Genomic DNA, 15,137 nt, shown 5'->3' on the forward strand with positions numbered 1-15,137 from the left:
CGAATCATCTTCCAAAAATTCATGTAATCGACGCTGGATTAACAATAGGCAAATTTGCAGGATGGAAATGGTAATCTTGATCATTGTTTTTTCAATTAAAGAAACGATTGGGAAAGCTGTTTGATCATTAATGCGTTTGGCAAACGAGCTCAAGACTTGAACAAGAATGACGTCGAGTTGGCCAAGCAATTAACCCAGTTTTACTTCCCGGAAAAGAACAATCCGGATTTGAACTCGAGTCCCACATCCTACAAATTACTGATTTCTTCACGGATGGAACATTTTTCTCACACTTCGGATGTTACTTCAAGGTGATCGTTTTCATTCTATTGGACTTGAGATTGAAGAACTAAATTGTTTTATGCAAAAAAAATGTACTTTTAGACAAATTGCACTCCACGGGCAAGCCAAATATTCTACTATGTTTTCGCGCATCAAGGTCAAAGGTCTGTGGAGGATTTTTTGGAGAGCAGCCTGCCCGGGGTTATGAAATTGATTTTCCTAAATGTGATAGGAATCAATCCATCCAAGAAAATGGGCGTCTGTCACGCCGATGATTTGCCATATTTATTTAGGTGAGTCGATGATTTTGAAACCTCTTTCACGATCATGACTTCTAGAACAATCAACTTTACTTACTGTATCTCTTTTAAAGCTCAACTCTTCCTATGGAGACGTTGGATGATCCAAAGATGTGGATATCAGTCGCAAGCTCGTAGACATGTGGACTAATTTTGCCATCCATCGCCATCCAACACCTCGTTCCAAGGATGGAAAAGTGATTGGACCCAATCTGCAAGACATTCGACCATACTTGGAAGTCTGTCCAGAAACAATTGGATTTGAATGAAACTATTTACTAAACCTTGATAGCAATGGATTCAGACATGAACCCAACGCGAATTGGACAATCGACTGCGATTTTGGGAAGAGATGACGAGCGGAGAGTTAAAATGGTGAATTCATCAAGTACTACCCACCATTAGTTTATTTTGTTACCAATGCTATTAAAGGAGCCTTTATAAACGCTGCAAGATCATGTAATCAGGGTGATTTTAAGAAGCAGTGCTATATTTTCAAATGTCGGCATCCTGGCCTAAAATTCAAGCTTTTTTGCCATTCAAGACTTGAATTTTGCGTGGCAAAAAAAATATTCTAGGTTTGTTCCTTAACCTTCTTACTTTGGTAAAAGGAAGTTTAGAAAGAAAAAAAACCAAAGCCTTCAAATAGTGCCACAAGAACTACTTGAACAAACAATCTTTGAAAGCACCAACAAGGATGACGTGATTGAATTATAAAGTCACGTGGTCATTGTTGAAACATTTAACACTTTCACGTCCATCTACATGTATTGTACGTGCATTTCATATTGCACTCGATATCCTCAAGATAGAGGTATTCTTTGAGAAAGCCAAGTCTCAAGTTTAAAAGTCCGATATGAATCCTTCATGAGGCCTGGAACGCATACGAAGCTTTCTTGAATGTCGCCCTAGTTACCGGATTGAGTTTCGCCTAAACAAGTTTGACAAACCCATTGAGCAAGATACACGAATCATACGTCAGACCAACTTTCTGGCAATCCAAGGCCGAACCTACGGTTCGTGTGTTTCTGCAAGTTCCCCAAAGTACAGAATCATCAAGATGGTCAGGAATAGATCCAAATCCCGTGAGAGGACTCCACCTCATCTGCCGAGTTTGGATGTCGAAACCAATGGAAATGGAAGCCATTCTGCCTCATTGAGAGGATCCATCATAGCCGAGTGCAGAGATTCCAAATCAGCCACTGAACACACTTCTGCCTCAATTGGACAATGACACAGAACATCCTCTGGCGTATTATGTCACTCAGAATGTGGTGTAAGGGCATCTCATCTTGCATCTAGGGGTTTTGGGGTGGGTTTGGAAAGGTTGACGACATTGGTGTTCTTTCAGGCTCAAGCTTGCGGATGACAGACCCCTTGGTTGTCCGTGTCCAAATCGTCCGAGAAAGGCGTGTATGATTTTTTAAGAACAACACTCGATTTCAGACGAAACTCATTGACGAGTTCGTTAAGGACGCTCTTTTCCTGGAGATTTCCGGATGTGTGCGTCGATTATGACAGTAAGTGAGAGCAGGGATGGGAGTTTTGGGAGGATCCAAGAAATGACCCTTAATCTTTGAAGGAAACCGAATCGTCCAATCAAGAAGAAGCCAAGATCAATGGATGGCTTGAAAGTCAGGTCATTACAGATGAGGTTTCACCTCACAGAGAAGATTGTGTGGGAGACCTTATGGGATACAGCTCGGAAAATGGAGAAGGAGGATGTGGACCAATTACATGAGACATACAGAAATGAACCGTAAGAGTGCTTGAAGTGCATAATAATAGTGATTCAAATTGAGGTGAATCATTTTGCATTAAAAAAACAGCTTTGGAATTAGCAAAAAAATACTTCTTTTTGAGTGAAAAACGTAAGAATGTAAACCATTCAAATGTAAAAAAGTGATATATTGAATTCCTCAAAATAGGTGAAGGAATATGCATTTTTTCGTCTTGAACAACGCAAGTGATAAACTTTCCTTGGGTCTCTATTCCCAACTAGTTTTTCAGTAAAATTCCAAGCATCAAATAAAAGTAAGTAGTGTGGGTTGAGAGAAAATCCCATCTGGGGCCTTTTTGCAAAAGAACCAAAGCTGTCCCTTTTTTCTTTGTCGTTAAAGACACTAGATCTCCTGCAACTTTTTCTGCAGTTATGTATTGAACAAGAAAATAGCTTTTTGGCTTTAAGATAGATAAAGGGTCAATTCTTTTAGTGTTAGGCGCAACTAATAAACTGAGCTTGTCATCTAAGTCTTTTTGCAAAGCTATATTTATTAAGTTCTTCTCACTTTTCAAACAGGCCTGACATCTTTCTCTAACCAAAACCAATTTCAAAATTCCATTGAATTTGGAAATGGTTTTCTTTTTGGTACTCTCATGTTCATTTGATGGGACTTGCTGCCCCAAAACAGAATTCAATGTGTGTTTTTTTTATTCGATTTTGAAATGGTAAAAAACCACTTATTCTAACAAACGCCTTTACATGGTAAAATTCAACCGATGGATCTGAACCAACCCTGCATAAACGGGCTTCAAAATTTAGATTCTCTTTGATGACGTGGTGCGTTTAACTTGTAGCCCGACGAGAACATGTTGCAAATCTTGAAGAAACGATACTCCGCCCGCTCAAGCCTGAAGAAGGAAGCCCCTCCTGACCAATAATTGTGGTGAAATCATCTATCACTCTAAACAAGCTGATGCTGAAGGGCACTCTCATGGAGAACTACGCCATTCGAAAGCTACAAGATCTAGTTATAACACAAGTAAGCGCTATCATAATCAATTTAAAAAGATATCTAATTATCTTATCGTCTCAATCAACTCGTTCAGGTTGCTGGAAAAGTTGTGTTAGACGAGGCATTGAAATTCATGGAGGACCCACATGGCCTAGAGATCGACGAGGAGGAGCGAATCGAAAATCCTCCACGAAATGCATCTTGAATAAGGGTCTGAAGAGCAACGTGAACCTTGCACTAGACTCAATTCGATCATACAATAAATGCTTTCCGAACAGTTTTTCTACCGTAAACCAGCGTTTTATTTACAATAGACTGCATAATCTACACAGGTTGGAGATCATCGGTGAGGATTATACGAAAATCCACGGCCAAAGCCGACGGGGGACCACCACCACGGCCGAAACCGCCAGGAGGACCGCCACGACCCGCTGGGGGTGGGCCCGCATCTGAGGCGGGGCACTCACCGCATACGCCCGGCGCCATCATGGAGGGGGCAGGTCCACCCACTCCTCGAACAGGACCTGACAAACCTGGAGCGGCACCACCCGCACCCATGGGCACGCCACGACCGGCAGCCGACCATGCCAGGTCCACCCGCCCCCGGAATGGGCACACGGGGCATCCCTTCGTCGGCGGGTGGAGTCCTTCCACGGTCATGGACACGATGTTTTCGCCGCGGAGAAGGACCAATCCGAGGACACGCTTCTCTTCTCGCTCGGCAGACTTGGCAGATTTGGATTTTGAGCTTGCGGAACTCCTCGCAATCGCCCAAGATGAGGTTCATGTGCTTGTCAAAGGTTTGAAGGTGCCGATGAAGGTACGCGAATCTTGAAGAATCACTCGCATGCGGTAGTTGATGTAGCGGACATCTTGTTATTGCGACGGACCACATATTGAACGGAGAGGAGAGCTAGAATAATGGAACGATGGAAACATAGTCAAATGACAGGCAAAAGAAAGGGGTTTGATGATATCAAAAATGACCCATCGAATGGTCCCTCAGTAGCTGAATAGCCCTGTTTAGCCTTCTAATATTCTGCTTGTAGAAATCTCTTAATCATCACTGAAGTTGGATAATAATCCAAAATGGGTTGGGCCCATTTTTGGTTCGGTACATTTCCCGCCAAGACGAGACCCATTCTGCTCGGTACAACATTTCATATTTGAACAGAAGCGGTCCAAGAGGCAGCCCGAACACGCAATCATCTTCTCCCCAGCGACGTGGGTTCAAACCCCGGTACCGGTCCTGAGAGAGTGAGAGAGCGGACTTGGCGCAGTTTCCTAGACGAGAAAGGTCCACGACTCGATTCTCTTCACTCACCTTTCTCGAAAGGAGACTTTAAAGCACCCTTCACATCCACAGAGCCAGTCTAAGACAGACAGAACACTACCCAATTGGAAACATTTGCACAGCCAATGTGATGGCTGGTTTCGTTAGTCGGGCGAGGCTCAACCTCTTGGACCCCACCCACCATCCCAAAAACTTCCTTGACTCGACCCTACCCGCCATATATTTGGCACCTTCTTTGAATTTGTCACAGCTAGTACTTCATGGCATCCAAAATCAAAGAGAATCCAAAAGAAGAATCCCGAACCAAGCGCTTAAGCGTCACTGTTTCACCAACTATTTGAGTGGCCCAACGTTGGACGGAAAAGCCGCTTGGTCCCTCGTGATTTTGAATAAGGATAGACCTGGCCCAACGAGCCCCAACCCCCAAATGCATGGCAATTCATACTAGAATGAACCCAGATACTTACTTAAGCCGACACGGACGGCTATTAAATCGTAGGGAAAAGGTTTGGCCTTTGACGATGGGATCCACTAAAAGCGTGAACCGTCGTTTTTCAGAAAGCAAACACAAACTAAGGTTGCAGTTGAAAACAGGGTGAACTCCATGGTCACCTGATGGGGTTATTGTGAGGCGAAAAGCAGAGCGTTGGCGTTACTTTGGCTATCATAACACAACCAAACCTCGTAAAAAAGTTATAACGTTTGAACCTCACGTTTCCGAAAACCTAGGTCCTAATATTTCAGGACTAGTTGAGTGCCTCATCATGGTTCTAGTTAACATGTCATAATCATATATTAACATATAACATATATTATATGAACAATGAGATGGGTGTTTATCACGATGTACTCAATGGAATCAATAGATAAGTTAAATGCACAACATATAGGGCAAATTGTGGCAAAAATTATTTAAGTAATTGAAAGGAATTATGCTTCAGGTATAATTTAAGAAGATTCACTAAGCCTACAAATGATTGTAGATAGTTGCTGAATTTTGCAACAATATCATGAAACGCTGTAATGGAAAAAAAACTACACTAGAAATAATCCAACTTTTAACCTTTGGAAATGAGTTCGGTTTTTGAGCATGAATGCCAAAGTCAAAAGACCTTCATCTCGATTGAACCCGATCATTAATGGAACAGGGAGGGTTCTTCCACTTTCAATCACTTTCGTTGGATCCTCTGGAAACAATGGATCCCTCAAGTAGTTCCCGTCAAAAGCCGGTTTCCAAGCAGCGGGAAATACAATTTTGGAGCCAAGGACTAAAAGTAAAGAGTATAAAAAACATATCTAGAAGAAGATCCATTAGGGCACCGTCATCCTACTTGGTTCCATGAAGCTGCATTCTTCGAACATATTAAGTTTATCCATCAACGTAGCCAAGTCCAAAGATTCGAGGCATTTTCGTTGTTCTTTGGCTCCCAATGATTCCGGACATCCAACGCCCTGTGTGTATTGTTGATGATAATGCGTCAATGATCTGTGGACAGGATTGAAATGAGAGCTAACTCTAAAAGAGACATGCATTGGCAATGGGGTAATAATAAGCCATTACCTGGTCTTGTCAAAATTAAGGAAGGCAGCACCCGTGATGGATCCACTTTGAGCGATGGCTGCACTGAATAGCCCATCGCTCCCTGGAGTAGCCATATGATACATCACGGACATGGAGCCCGCACTCTCGCCAAAAATGGTGACTTGATCCCGATCTCCTCCGAAAGCAGCAATGTTCTCCTGAACCCATTTCAAGGCTGAGACAAGAATCATGACTTAATTGATAGAAATTTCTTTACTTGGGACAGAGTGGTCGTTCACTACCTAAACGCTGATCCCATATCCCCTGATTGCCAGGGATTTCTTCATTGCCCAAATTGAGAAATCCCAAAGGACCTAAACGATAAGCCACTGTCACGAGGATCACATCCCGGTCCAAGAGATGTCCAGGACCGTACAAGAAATCCGTCGCATCCCCGTTGACAAACCCTCCGCCATGGATCCAAAACATCACGGGCAACCTTTTCTGGAAGATGCATGTATGATCGTCCTATGAATGATAATTGTCATGCCTTGTTCGATTTCTTTACGGTTAGCTCAATATTTGGGAAGTAGACGTTGAGCTTCAAGCAGTCCTCTGAACCCAGAAATGTTGAATACCCTGCCATGGTAAATGGGGCCGGGCAATGTTTGGCATTTTTCGTGGCTTGGAAGTCTTCTGAGAATGGCTGGTCCAAAGGTTCCGGGCGAGCAAATCTAAGGCTTCCCACGGGAGGCTTGGCATATGGAATTCCTGTATAGAGTAATAACATTTATTTAGTACCTTACCCCATTTTTTCTTCAACGGACTTTTATCTGAATTTGGTTTCGGTTATCCCTTCCCAAAAGCGGTGGTGCAATATCATCATCAGTTTTGAGTACGTATTATCTCTTGACATTTTAATATTGACACATGGCATCAGCACTTTGGTAGTTATTTGAACCAAATGTGGAATGACTCAATTTTGGATCATATTTCTTTTAACTCTATCCCCAATCCGAACCCGTTTTCCTTTTGAGCTGGCAGGTGTGGAGGTGTGGACTACACCAAACTGAATAAATGTTCATTTACCCCGATAAGCAAAGATCTCCCGACCATCTCGACTGTGCATCTTGGTACCCACCATTCGTCCACAGGGTGCATTAACAATGGGTACCCCCGAAGAGGGACCCCATCTGGGCACGAAGAACTCCGGTCCTAGCATCAACACCGCAGAGAGCGCCGTGAAGTACATGAAATAGTTGAGGTTATTGTTCTCAAAAAAGAAGAACAGCCCCATCTTGAACGGATAATCGGTTGAAGGGCCACGAACACGAATCAACAATGCACACTTATCAACGGATCAAAAGCCTTTCTGACCTGTATCAGGTCATGGTAAACTTCATGGCATGCAACGCGACTTAACAAATCCAAGTCAGAACTGTTTGTTTGTTCCGAGGGAAGGAGTTGGGGGGATGACTCCGTGCGATCCGCGACTCAAGTCATGTGTACTTGACAGAGATTAGGAATGAATGCAACAGCTTCAATTTTGCAGTCGAGACTTTAGTCCTTCAGTTAAGATGGCAGGCAATCTGTGCGCTCACTTCGCTCGACGATAAACCAAGCAAGGAGTGTTGTACCTTGGAATCCTGTTTCTGATTTGCTTTGGCAGGCGCAAAGCCGGGCGTGGGTTCAATCTAATTTAGTTTGGTAGGCTTGTTATCAACCATAAGTAGTACTGATATATGCGTTCCAGAGCATTTCAATCTTTCACAAGGGATTCCCCTGTTGAAATCTCACTTTTTTCTATTTTCCATCTCATTTTCAAGCCATTATCATTAAAATTACTGTTCCGACGATATTTCCCATCTTATTACATTTCTACGATATTTGATTGCTCGCTCAGCCTAATATTATTTTCTGGCTTTTTGGGCATGTGTGATGGAACGGGTTTTTTCGTCGCTTTCAATAGCACGCATAGACGACCCGATATGGGAAGAGCCATGAAGTAGTGTGTGTGCTGGTGGCTACCTAAAATGCGAATTATAGTTGGTGAATTTTAAGTCCTCGAATGTATCAAAGGTCTTAAAACAACGAACAAACGGTGAGGAGAAATCTCCAAAACATTTTATAGTCCTTCGAGCCGGATCTTTCATCTTCGAGGGCAGTCCGTTTTTTCAACCGGAACATGTAGTGTCACGACAACCAAAAACACCATACGTGGATTCGTGGGTGAGGCAAAGAAAATGGCAACCGCGCGATTACATTCGTTTTTTGATCCAAAAGGATGCAAATTGGACATTGCCGGGAAAAAGGCGTTCTATTACGAGACAGATCGCAAGTCTTGAAAAAGATCTAACCGTTGTTCCGCCCCTGTCTCGAACTGGCTTGAGAGCTCTCGCTGAACGATTAAACAAGACACTGGGGGAGTTATCTTCGTTAATCCACAAATTTCTCATTCATGTGACCGAGGAGGATGAACGTGATGCAATGGAACGAAAGTTAGAGGACGAGACCAATCGGGTCGTCAAATCTGTCGCTTTCGTCCAAGAACATATTAAGGCCAGAACCGCTGAGCCTAGTACCATATTTGGAAGTAATGAGCGTAATCTTCAGCAATATCGGGAAGATCAACGTCGCCGGCTGCGCGAGACGAAAATCGAAGCTACACAGGCAGTCGAAATCGCGAAAGCGAATCTTGAACAAGCAGGAAACGAGGAACAAATGTCTCAAGTTCAGTTGGAACGCGTTGAATTGGGGAGTCGAGCTGCAGATTTCATGGGCGAAAACATATCTTAAGGCTTCTCAGAAGTAATTGAATGGATAAATCAGAATATGTTCAGTTCCAATGTGCGTCCGATCAGCTCCGAGGTGCAGTTCCTTCAACCTTATCAAAACCATGCCAATCGCGTGGATCAGCCGAATGACCACGACAATCAAGACTGGATGGTCAATCCATCAGTAGGGTTTGGTCGATCTGGAGGAGAAGGATGTTCATCCGACGTAAAGATGATTCACTTCAACGGAGATATTCTCCAATTTACTGAGTGGAGTAACACGTTTCAAGCCTTGGTACACAATACTTCCAAAAGTACACCGGAGAAGATGGGCCTTCTGAAAGCTTCGTTGGGAGAATGACCGCGTTCCTTTATTGCTGGGTGTGAAAATTCAGATAAAGATTACATCACTGCCCTCAAGACTCTTCGTCAGGTCTATGGAGATCGAGACTTGGTCGTAGACGCTCATCAACGTACCTTGGAGAAATTGCCAAACGTCAAACCAAGAGATCCAGATAGCCTCGCTGAATTTGCGGCAAAGGTTCAAGGACATCTTTTCACCATCAGAAAACATCGTCCCAAGGGTGATGGGTCTCTGGCATACATCGTTCGAGTGTTGGAGGGCAAGTTGGATAAAGATAATTTCAACTCGTGGTATGATTTCTCTAGAACCTTATCGATCCATGAGAAAGAAGCAGAATTCTTTGAAAGCTTCTTCGAATTGTGCACAGGGATAGTCGTCATGAAATGGCTCTTCAAGAGAAAGGATCGAAGTCGAATCAATCGAAGAAACTAGCATTCTTGTCATCACATAATAATGATAACTGATGCTCAACCCTCAAGAAAGTGGTTTTTTTTGCTCTCAAGGTCATGCCATCACATTATGTTCCCAATTTAAAGGGCTTTCTGTTTTGGAACGAATGAGATTTGTTCGAGACAAGTTTCTTTGCTTTAGGTGTCTCGGCAAAGGCCATGCTCGTCCTGATTGTCGATCCAGAGTAAGATGTGGAGAACCAAACTGCCGTTACATTCACCACCCACTTCTTCATGGTCCGAATACCTCAAAACCTGACGGAGGTGGATCGGAAAAGGAAAAAATCATTTCAACAAATGCTCCTGAGGCCGTGGTACAAAATACCAATGGTCGATCCAATTATGTTTTGGGCATTATCCCCATCTGTTGTCGCGGCCCAAAAGGAGATGCGATTACCTATGCTCTGATCGATGAGGGATCTGACACCTCTTTCGCCAGTGAGTCCTTGTTGAAGAGGATTGGATCTATGGATAAACCGTTCCAGAGACTTGAAGTGCACAACGCTACTGGGAGTCTCGGAATTAATTGTGTTGCAACCGATATACTAGTTCGAGCGACAGGTCTGGAACCAATCCATCATTTGATTGTCAAATCTCTGCCAGAGGTTTGTAAGAATTTACATGGTCTTTCGTGGCAATCAATCCAAAATCGTTGGAAACATCTCGAAGATATTTCTTTCCCTCCACATGGAGGGAAAGTTGAAATCCTATTAGCTTTGGACTCTGTAGCTTTGATTATGCCACTAGAATGGCGTTTCGGAACGAATCAAGAACCTTACGCGTTCCGGACACCACTTGGATGGGTTGCCAGAGGACGCATTCATGAAACAGATTCTCCGAAGTTCCACGTCATTTTTTTCCAGTGCAATGAGGGAAGACTCGATTCTGTCAGATTTCTTCGCCACTGAATCTTATGGATCTGAACACGTGAATTCGGGGGAGAAGAGTATTAGTCTTCAAGACACAGATGCCCTGAAAATGATTAAAGAAAATATCAGGAAGCATCAGGTTCGTCCTGGTTATGAAGTCGCCCTGCCTTGGATACCCGGAATGGAGAAACCTACTAATAATCATTGGCTTTGAAAAGGTTCGAGGCCCTCGAGCGGAGATTCCAACGGGATCCGACATTTCAAGCCGCTTACACCAAAGCCATGGATAAATATCTTGGAGAAGGTTACGCTAACAAGATCGACGTTCCAGATGAACTCGCCCATCCAAGGCAATAATTTCTCCCACATCACGGCCTGTGGAAAAAGTGTGATTCTAATATTAGAATTGTTTTCGACTCTGCTACTAAGTTCGAAGGCAAAAGTTTAAACGATTGTCTGTTGATTGTGTTGTAATTCAAGTTGAGGCGAAGACGAGTGTATTTCTACTGTAACTTCATTCGTAAAAATCGGCCATTTATAGTTGTTCAATGTACACCAACCAAGAGCAGAGAGCACATCGGAGAGTTGTCACATGACGGAACAATCTACACGGAACTCTACTCAACCTTTTCATTAAGTACAGATTCCATTTCCAACACCAACCCACCCTCACTTGATGATCCTTGCCTCGAAGGCCGTGTCCAGCTCTCTTCTCGCCGTCGAATCGTTGAAGCCTTGATCTCCAAATCGGACAGGTTCCCTTCCACTTCATGGGAACACCAGAATTAACATTTCCGTTGACAGACGGTCGCCAACGATTTCGAGAATTCCATGGTGAACCATATGCTGATTCACCTCGATACGATATTTGATTGCTCGCTCAGCTTAGCTAATACCATTTTCTGGCTTTTTGGGCATGTGGGATGGAACGGGAATTTTTCGTCCCTTTCAATAGCACGGATAGGCGACCCGATGTGGGAAGAGCGATGAAGTAGTGTGTGTGCTGGTGGCTACCTAGAATCCGAATTATACTTGGTGAATTTTAAGTTCTCGAATGTGTCAAAGGTCCTAAAACAACGAACAAACGGCGAGGAGAAATCTTCACCACAATTACGAGTATTTGAATCAATAATGTGTAATGAAAAAAAATGTGAAAAGTAATTGGTAATGTGCAATTTTATTTTCACCTTGTAAACAAACAAAGGACATAGATCGTCGAGACAAGGTACTCGTATATTTCGTCGTCAAACTTATTCAATGAGCAAATTTTGCTCGCTGTCGTCTTTGCAAAATTAGGTCAATGTTTGAAATTAAGAAACGTTGGAGCTGAACGCTTTTGTTGTGCTCCAAACCTCCTTTATCGGTTTGGAAAGTAGTTCCTGGAACAGGTGCGCCCAATATGGAAAGGGCGTTGTTCAAGTCATCGGATTGGATACCTAGGCTATTCAGAGGACGTGATTTTTGTTGGGAACCGACAATATTTTCAATGAATGTCTGTTGTCTGTCAATTGTCTGACCAGCACGATCAAGATCTCGACGGAGAGCATCTCGCTCCTGGATGACTTGTTCGAGCAGAATGTCCTTTTGATCCACTGCTTTCTGAACTTGCTCCTTGATGATGTTCTCCCATTCCGGGACAGTTCGTCGTCTACTTGGCACTTTTGGCTTGACAACACCTTTCCTGACGTAGATGTTGTAGGGCGGGCCGGACATCTCAGTGAGAGCCAGAATGAGGTCCTCGTCATTGGCGATGGTCACCATGTCGTTCGCGTCATCCTTCCAGGTGACGACAAACGTTTTGTCCTTGAGCCTGGAATGAGTAGAAACCATGTTCATGTAGTTAATGAAGACGCATAACTCAAGTTTCATTACGTTCCAAGAGTTATTAAGGGACTAAGGGTCTAGCCGAACCTAACCTCACTTTAAAAGCAGCCCAACAAAAGAGAGAAACCCACAATGATTAATTTGGCTCCTTACTTTGGATACATGTCCTCCAGCTTCTTCTGGACACAGACAAAGGATGTGCAGGCGTCATCATGGATGACGAACCTCCGGATTTCGTCGACCTCTTCGCCCTCCTCGTGAAGGAAGACCTTGTACGCAGTAGACATGTTGCAGATGTCGGATTTGAGGACCACACGTTTCCGCTTTTGTTTGGCTTCCAGCATGGTCGCGACGTGAACCGAGTTGTAAAAATGTTTATTGAAAATGGGGGAAGCGCTGTTGTCCGGACTAGGGCGTGGGCTGAGGCGAGCACGTACAAGTCCGAACTCTAGTCGGCACCACAAAACCACTCTGTTGTGTTTTCAAGTCAGACTTTGAAACAGGTGACGTGATCTTCTCGACCAATCAAGTAACGCGCCGGTTTGCCGAGAGCCAATAGCAGGTAGCGTGACGTCATTTTTGTTGTTATGCTTACCCTTTTGGCCAATCACTAGGGTCTTGAATATTGGCGCAAAGTTCAGATAGTGTTGTGGAGATGTACGCTGAAGGATCTCTATACATTATAATTACAGACGGTATAACAAGATATTTAAGACAGACTGGAGACTGCAAGGTGCCTGAACTGGCAGAGTCTAACTTGGGCTGTTCTGTGACTGGCGGTAGGCACTTGCCATGCAAATATGGATGTCATCATCTGGCTAAAAGAAGAATACAGGTTTTTTTTTACATAATCTACATAGGTCAAAACTGACTCTTTGATTTTTGCTCCTTCAAGAGTTAGTGGTATTATGAGCCTCTAGGTAACTTTGCTATTGTTTGTTGTAATATTCTTTAAAAATAATGAATACTATACTTGAATTTGATAGTTAGAAACAGATTCAAACAAATCACTCAAATGAGTTTTAGAAGACCCTGATTTGATAAAAAAAATATTTTAATTTTGGGCCTAGAACTGGCTGAAATAAATCATACCTGAATATATGAATTACTCACAAAACATGTTCAAATACATTGAGAGCATGCCTTAACAATTAAATCTTTAGCATTTGATCAAATTTGTACCCTGATTAAAGCTACACATTAGTTTTGACAACTTCCATACAGAACCAGTATTCTTGTCCTCTTGCCAGATTGCTCTCTCCCTTACTTTTCTGCCCATCGTCTACTTCGTCTCCGGTCTCTTTTAGTATACAGTCTCGAATGACAATGACTACTAGTCCAATATATTTCATTTTACTTTAATAATAGTTTCTAAAAAACGTCATCTAACTCTTTTTAACCCTCAGTTTTACCACTAACTCGCCTTGTTTCAACATCTTTTCGTTTTTAAGAGAAAAAATTTCAAGGCTTTCTGAGGACTTATCGTTATTTCGAATAAAATCTTTTAGTTTATCTTCTAATCCATCAGATATAATCCGATATTTCTCAGCTTCTTGGGTTCTTTCCAACATTTCTTGGTAAACTACTTGAGCGAATTCAATTAATTCATCTTGCGTTTTTTTGCGTCATTTTTTCTATTTTGTATCTTAAGAATAATATTTCTGGCTTCTTTTTCATTGTCTTTGTGTGTTAGTTCTAATTCAATTTCTTTGATTTCACGATAAATAGTTACATTACAAAGATTTAATTTTTTGCAATTTCGGAGACTTTTATTCCATTGTTTAGTTCACTAATAATGAAATCTCGTCTTTTTTGATGCTTGATTTCGCGATTTCTGGCTAGCATTTTATTTACCTGAAGAAAATTGTTATAAAATGTAAAACTATGCAAATAAATTGTATCTAAATGACTATATGTGAATCAAATTTGTATATCAAATGAATCTTAATGTATGCAAGTTGAATGTATTTGTACTTAAGTTGTTTTTGATTGTATTTAATTGTTTTAGTACATAAGCACCGCAGCGACGGGAGCAAAGATATTTTTTTCTCAAAATAAGTTAAATATAATCGTTAAAAACATAAAATGACACTTGAAAAAGAGTAACTACAAATGTTGAAAGCAACAGCTTCAGTTTATCCCATTTTGTTAGAGAAAAATAAACAACTGGACAGCTCAGCTGAAAGTATTGATTTAGTACATCGCCTTAATCGACCAAATGACCTTCTAAATGAACTTAATCAGGAAAAGAAAAATAATGAATCTTTTTATAAAAAAATACAAAATACTTCATTAAACCTTATACTCAACTCAACTCGCATGTAATTCATCATCAGTTATATCTGCAACCTGCATTGCAGGGGCTTAGTAACTGGATTTGATGCGGTTGTAGTTATTCCATTAGGTTTTGTCAGTGTGGCAAGTGGTTGCATTAGTATATTTATGGGTATTTTTGATCAAAAAGCTCTGAAGAAAATGAAAAAAACATTCAAAACTGGTCCAATTAGCAGCAACAATGTATAGTGAATTAATACAAAAATATCTCAATGACCAGCATATAACAAAAGAAGAATTTAGTAAAGTGCTAAAATTATTAGAAACATATTATACATTCAAAGAAGAACTTCGTTCAAAAACCCAACTCATAGGAAATTTGGATACACCGAAAGCAGAATTCATTGAACAGGGCAAAAAATTAGCTTTTCTTGAAGCAATGCAGCGCGAG

General features: G+C 42.0%; 3 protein-coding genes and 1 long non-coding RNA gene across 5 annotated transcripts; 1 reads left to right on the plus strand and 3 right to left on the minus strand.

Moving 5' to 3' along the window:
- The first annotated feature begins 14 nt into the window (after positions 1–14).
- Positions 15–979, plus strand: LOC131888126 (uncharacterized). The gene is made up of 3 exons (XR_009374078.1): positions 15–311; positions 385–575; positions 656–979. It is a non-coding gene; the product is annotated as an uncharacterized LOC131888126 (long non-coding RNA).
- Positions 980–3,640: 2,661 nt separating this feature from the next.
- On the minus strand, positions 3,641–3,976 carry LOC131889285 (small nuclear ribonucleoprotein-associated protein B-like). The gene has a single exon (XM_059238365.1). The coding sequence runs from the start codon at positions 3,974–3,976 to the stop codon at positions 3,641–3,643; it is 336 nt and encodes a 111-aa protein (XP_059094348.1).
- Positions 3,977–5,673: 1,697 nt separating this feature from the next.
- On the minus strand, positions 5,674–7,662 carry LOC131888117 (juvenile hormone esterase-like; the record flags this gene model as incomplete). 2 transcript variants are annotated; one of them, XM_059236901.1, is given in 6 exon segments in its annotated part: positions 5,674–5,878; positions 5,942–6,096; positions 6,172–6,367; positions 6,435–6,636; positions 6,701–6,903; positions 7,222–7,662. In XM_059236901.1, coding segments are annotated over 6 exon segments (1,169 nt in total), but the record flags the coding sequence as incomplete, so codon positions are not given.
- A 4,084-nt stretch (positions 7,663–11,746) lies between these two features.
- On the minus strand, positions 11,747–13,214 carry LOC131888122 (uncharacterized). Its single transcript, XM_059236908.1, has 2 exons — positions 12,566–13,214; positions 11,747–12,398 (listed from the first exon to the last, which is right to left on the minus strand). The coding sequence occupies exons 1-2, from the start codon at positions 12,754–12,756 to the stop codon at positions 11,843–11,845; spliced, it is 747 nt and encodes a 248-aa protein (XP_059092891.1). The 5' UTR covers positions 12,757–13,214; the 3' UTR covers positions 11,747–11,842.
- Positions 13,215–15,137: the final 1,923 nt, after the last annotated feature.

This window comes from Tigriopus californicus, chromosome 10 (genome assembly GCF_007210705.1).
Source record: "Tigriopus californicus strain San Diego chromosome 10, Tcal_SD_v2.1, whole genome shotgun sequence".
NCBI lineage: Eukaryota > Metazoa > Arthropoda > Copepoda > Harpacticoida > Harpacticidae > Tigriopus > Tigriopus californicus.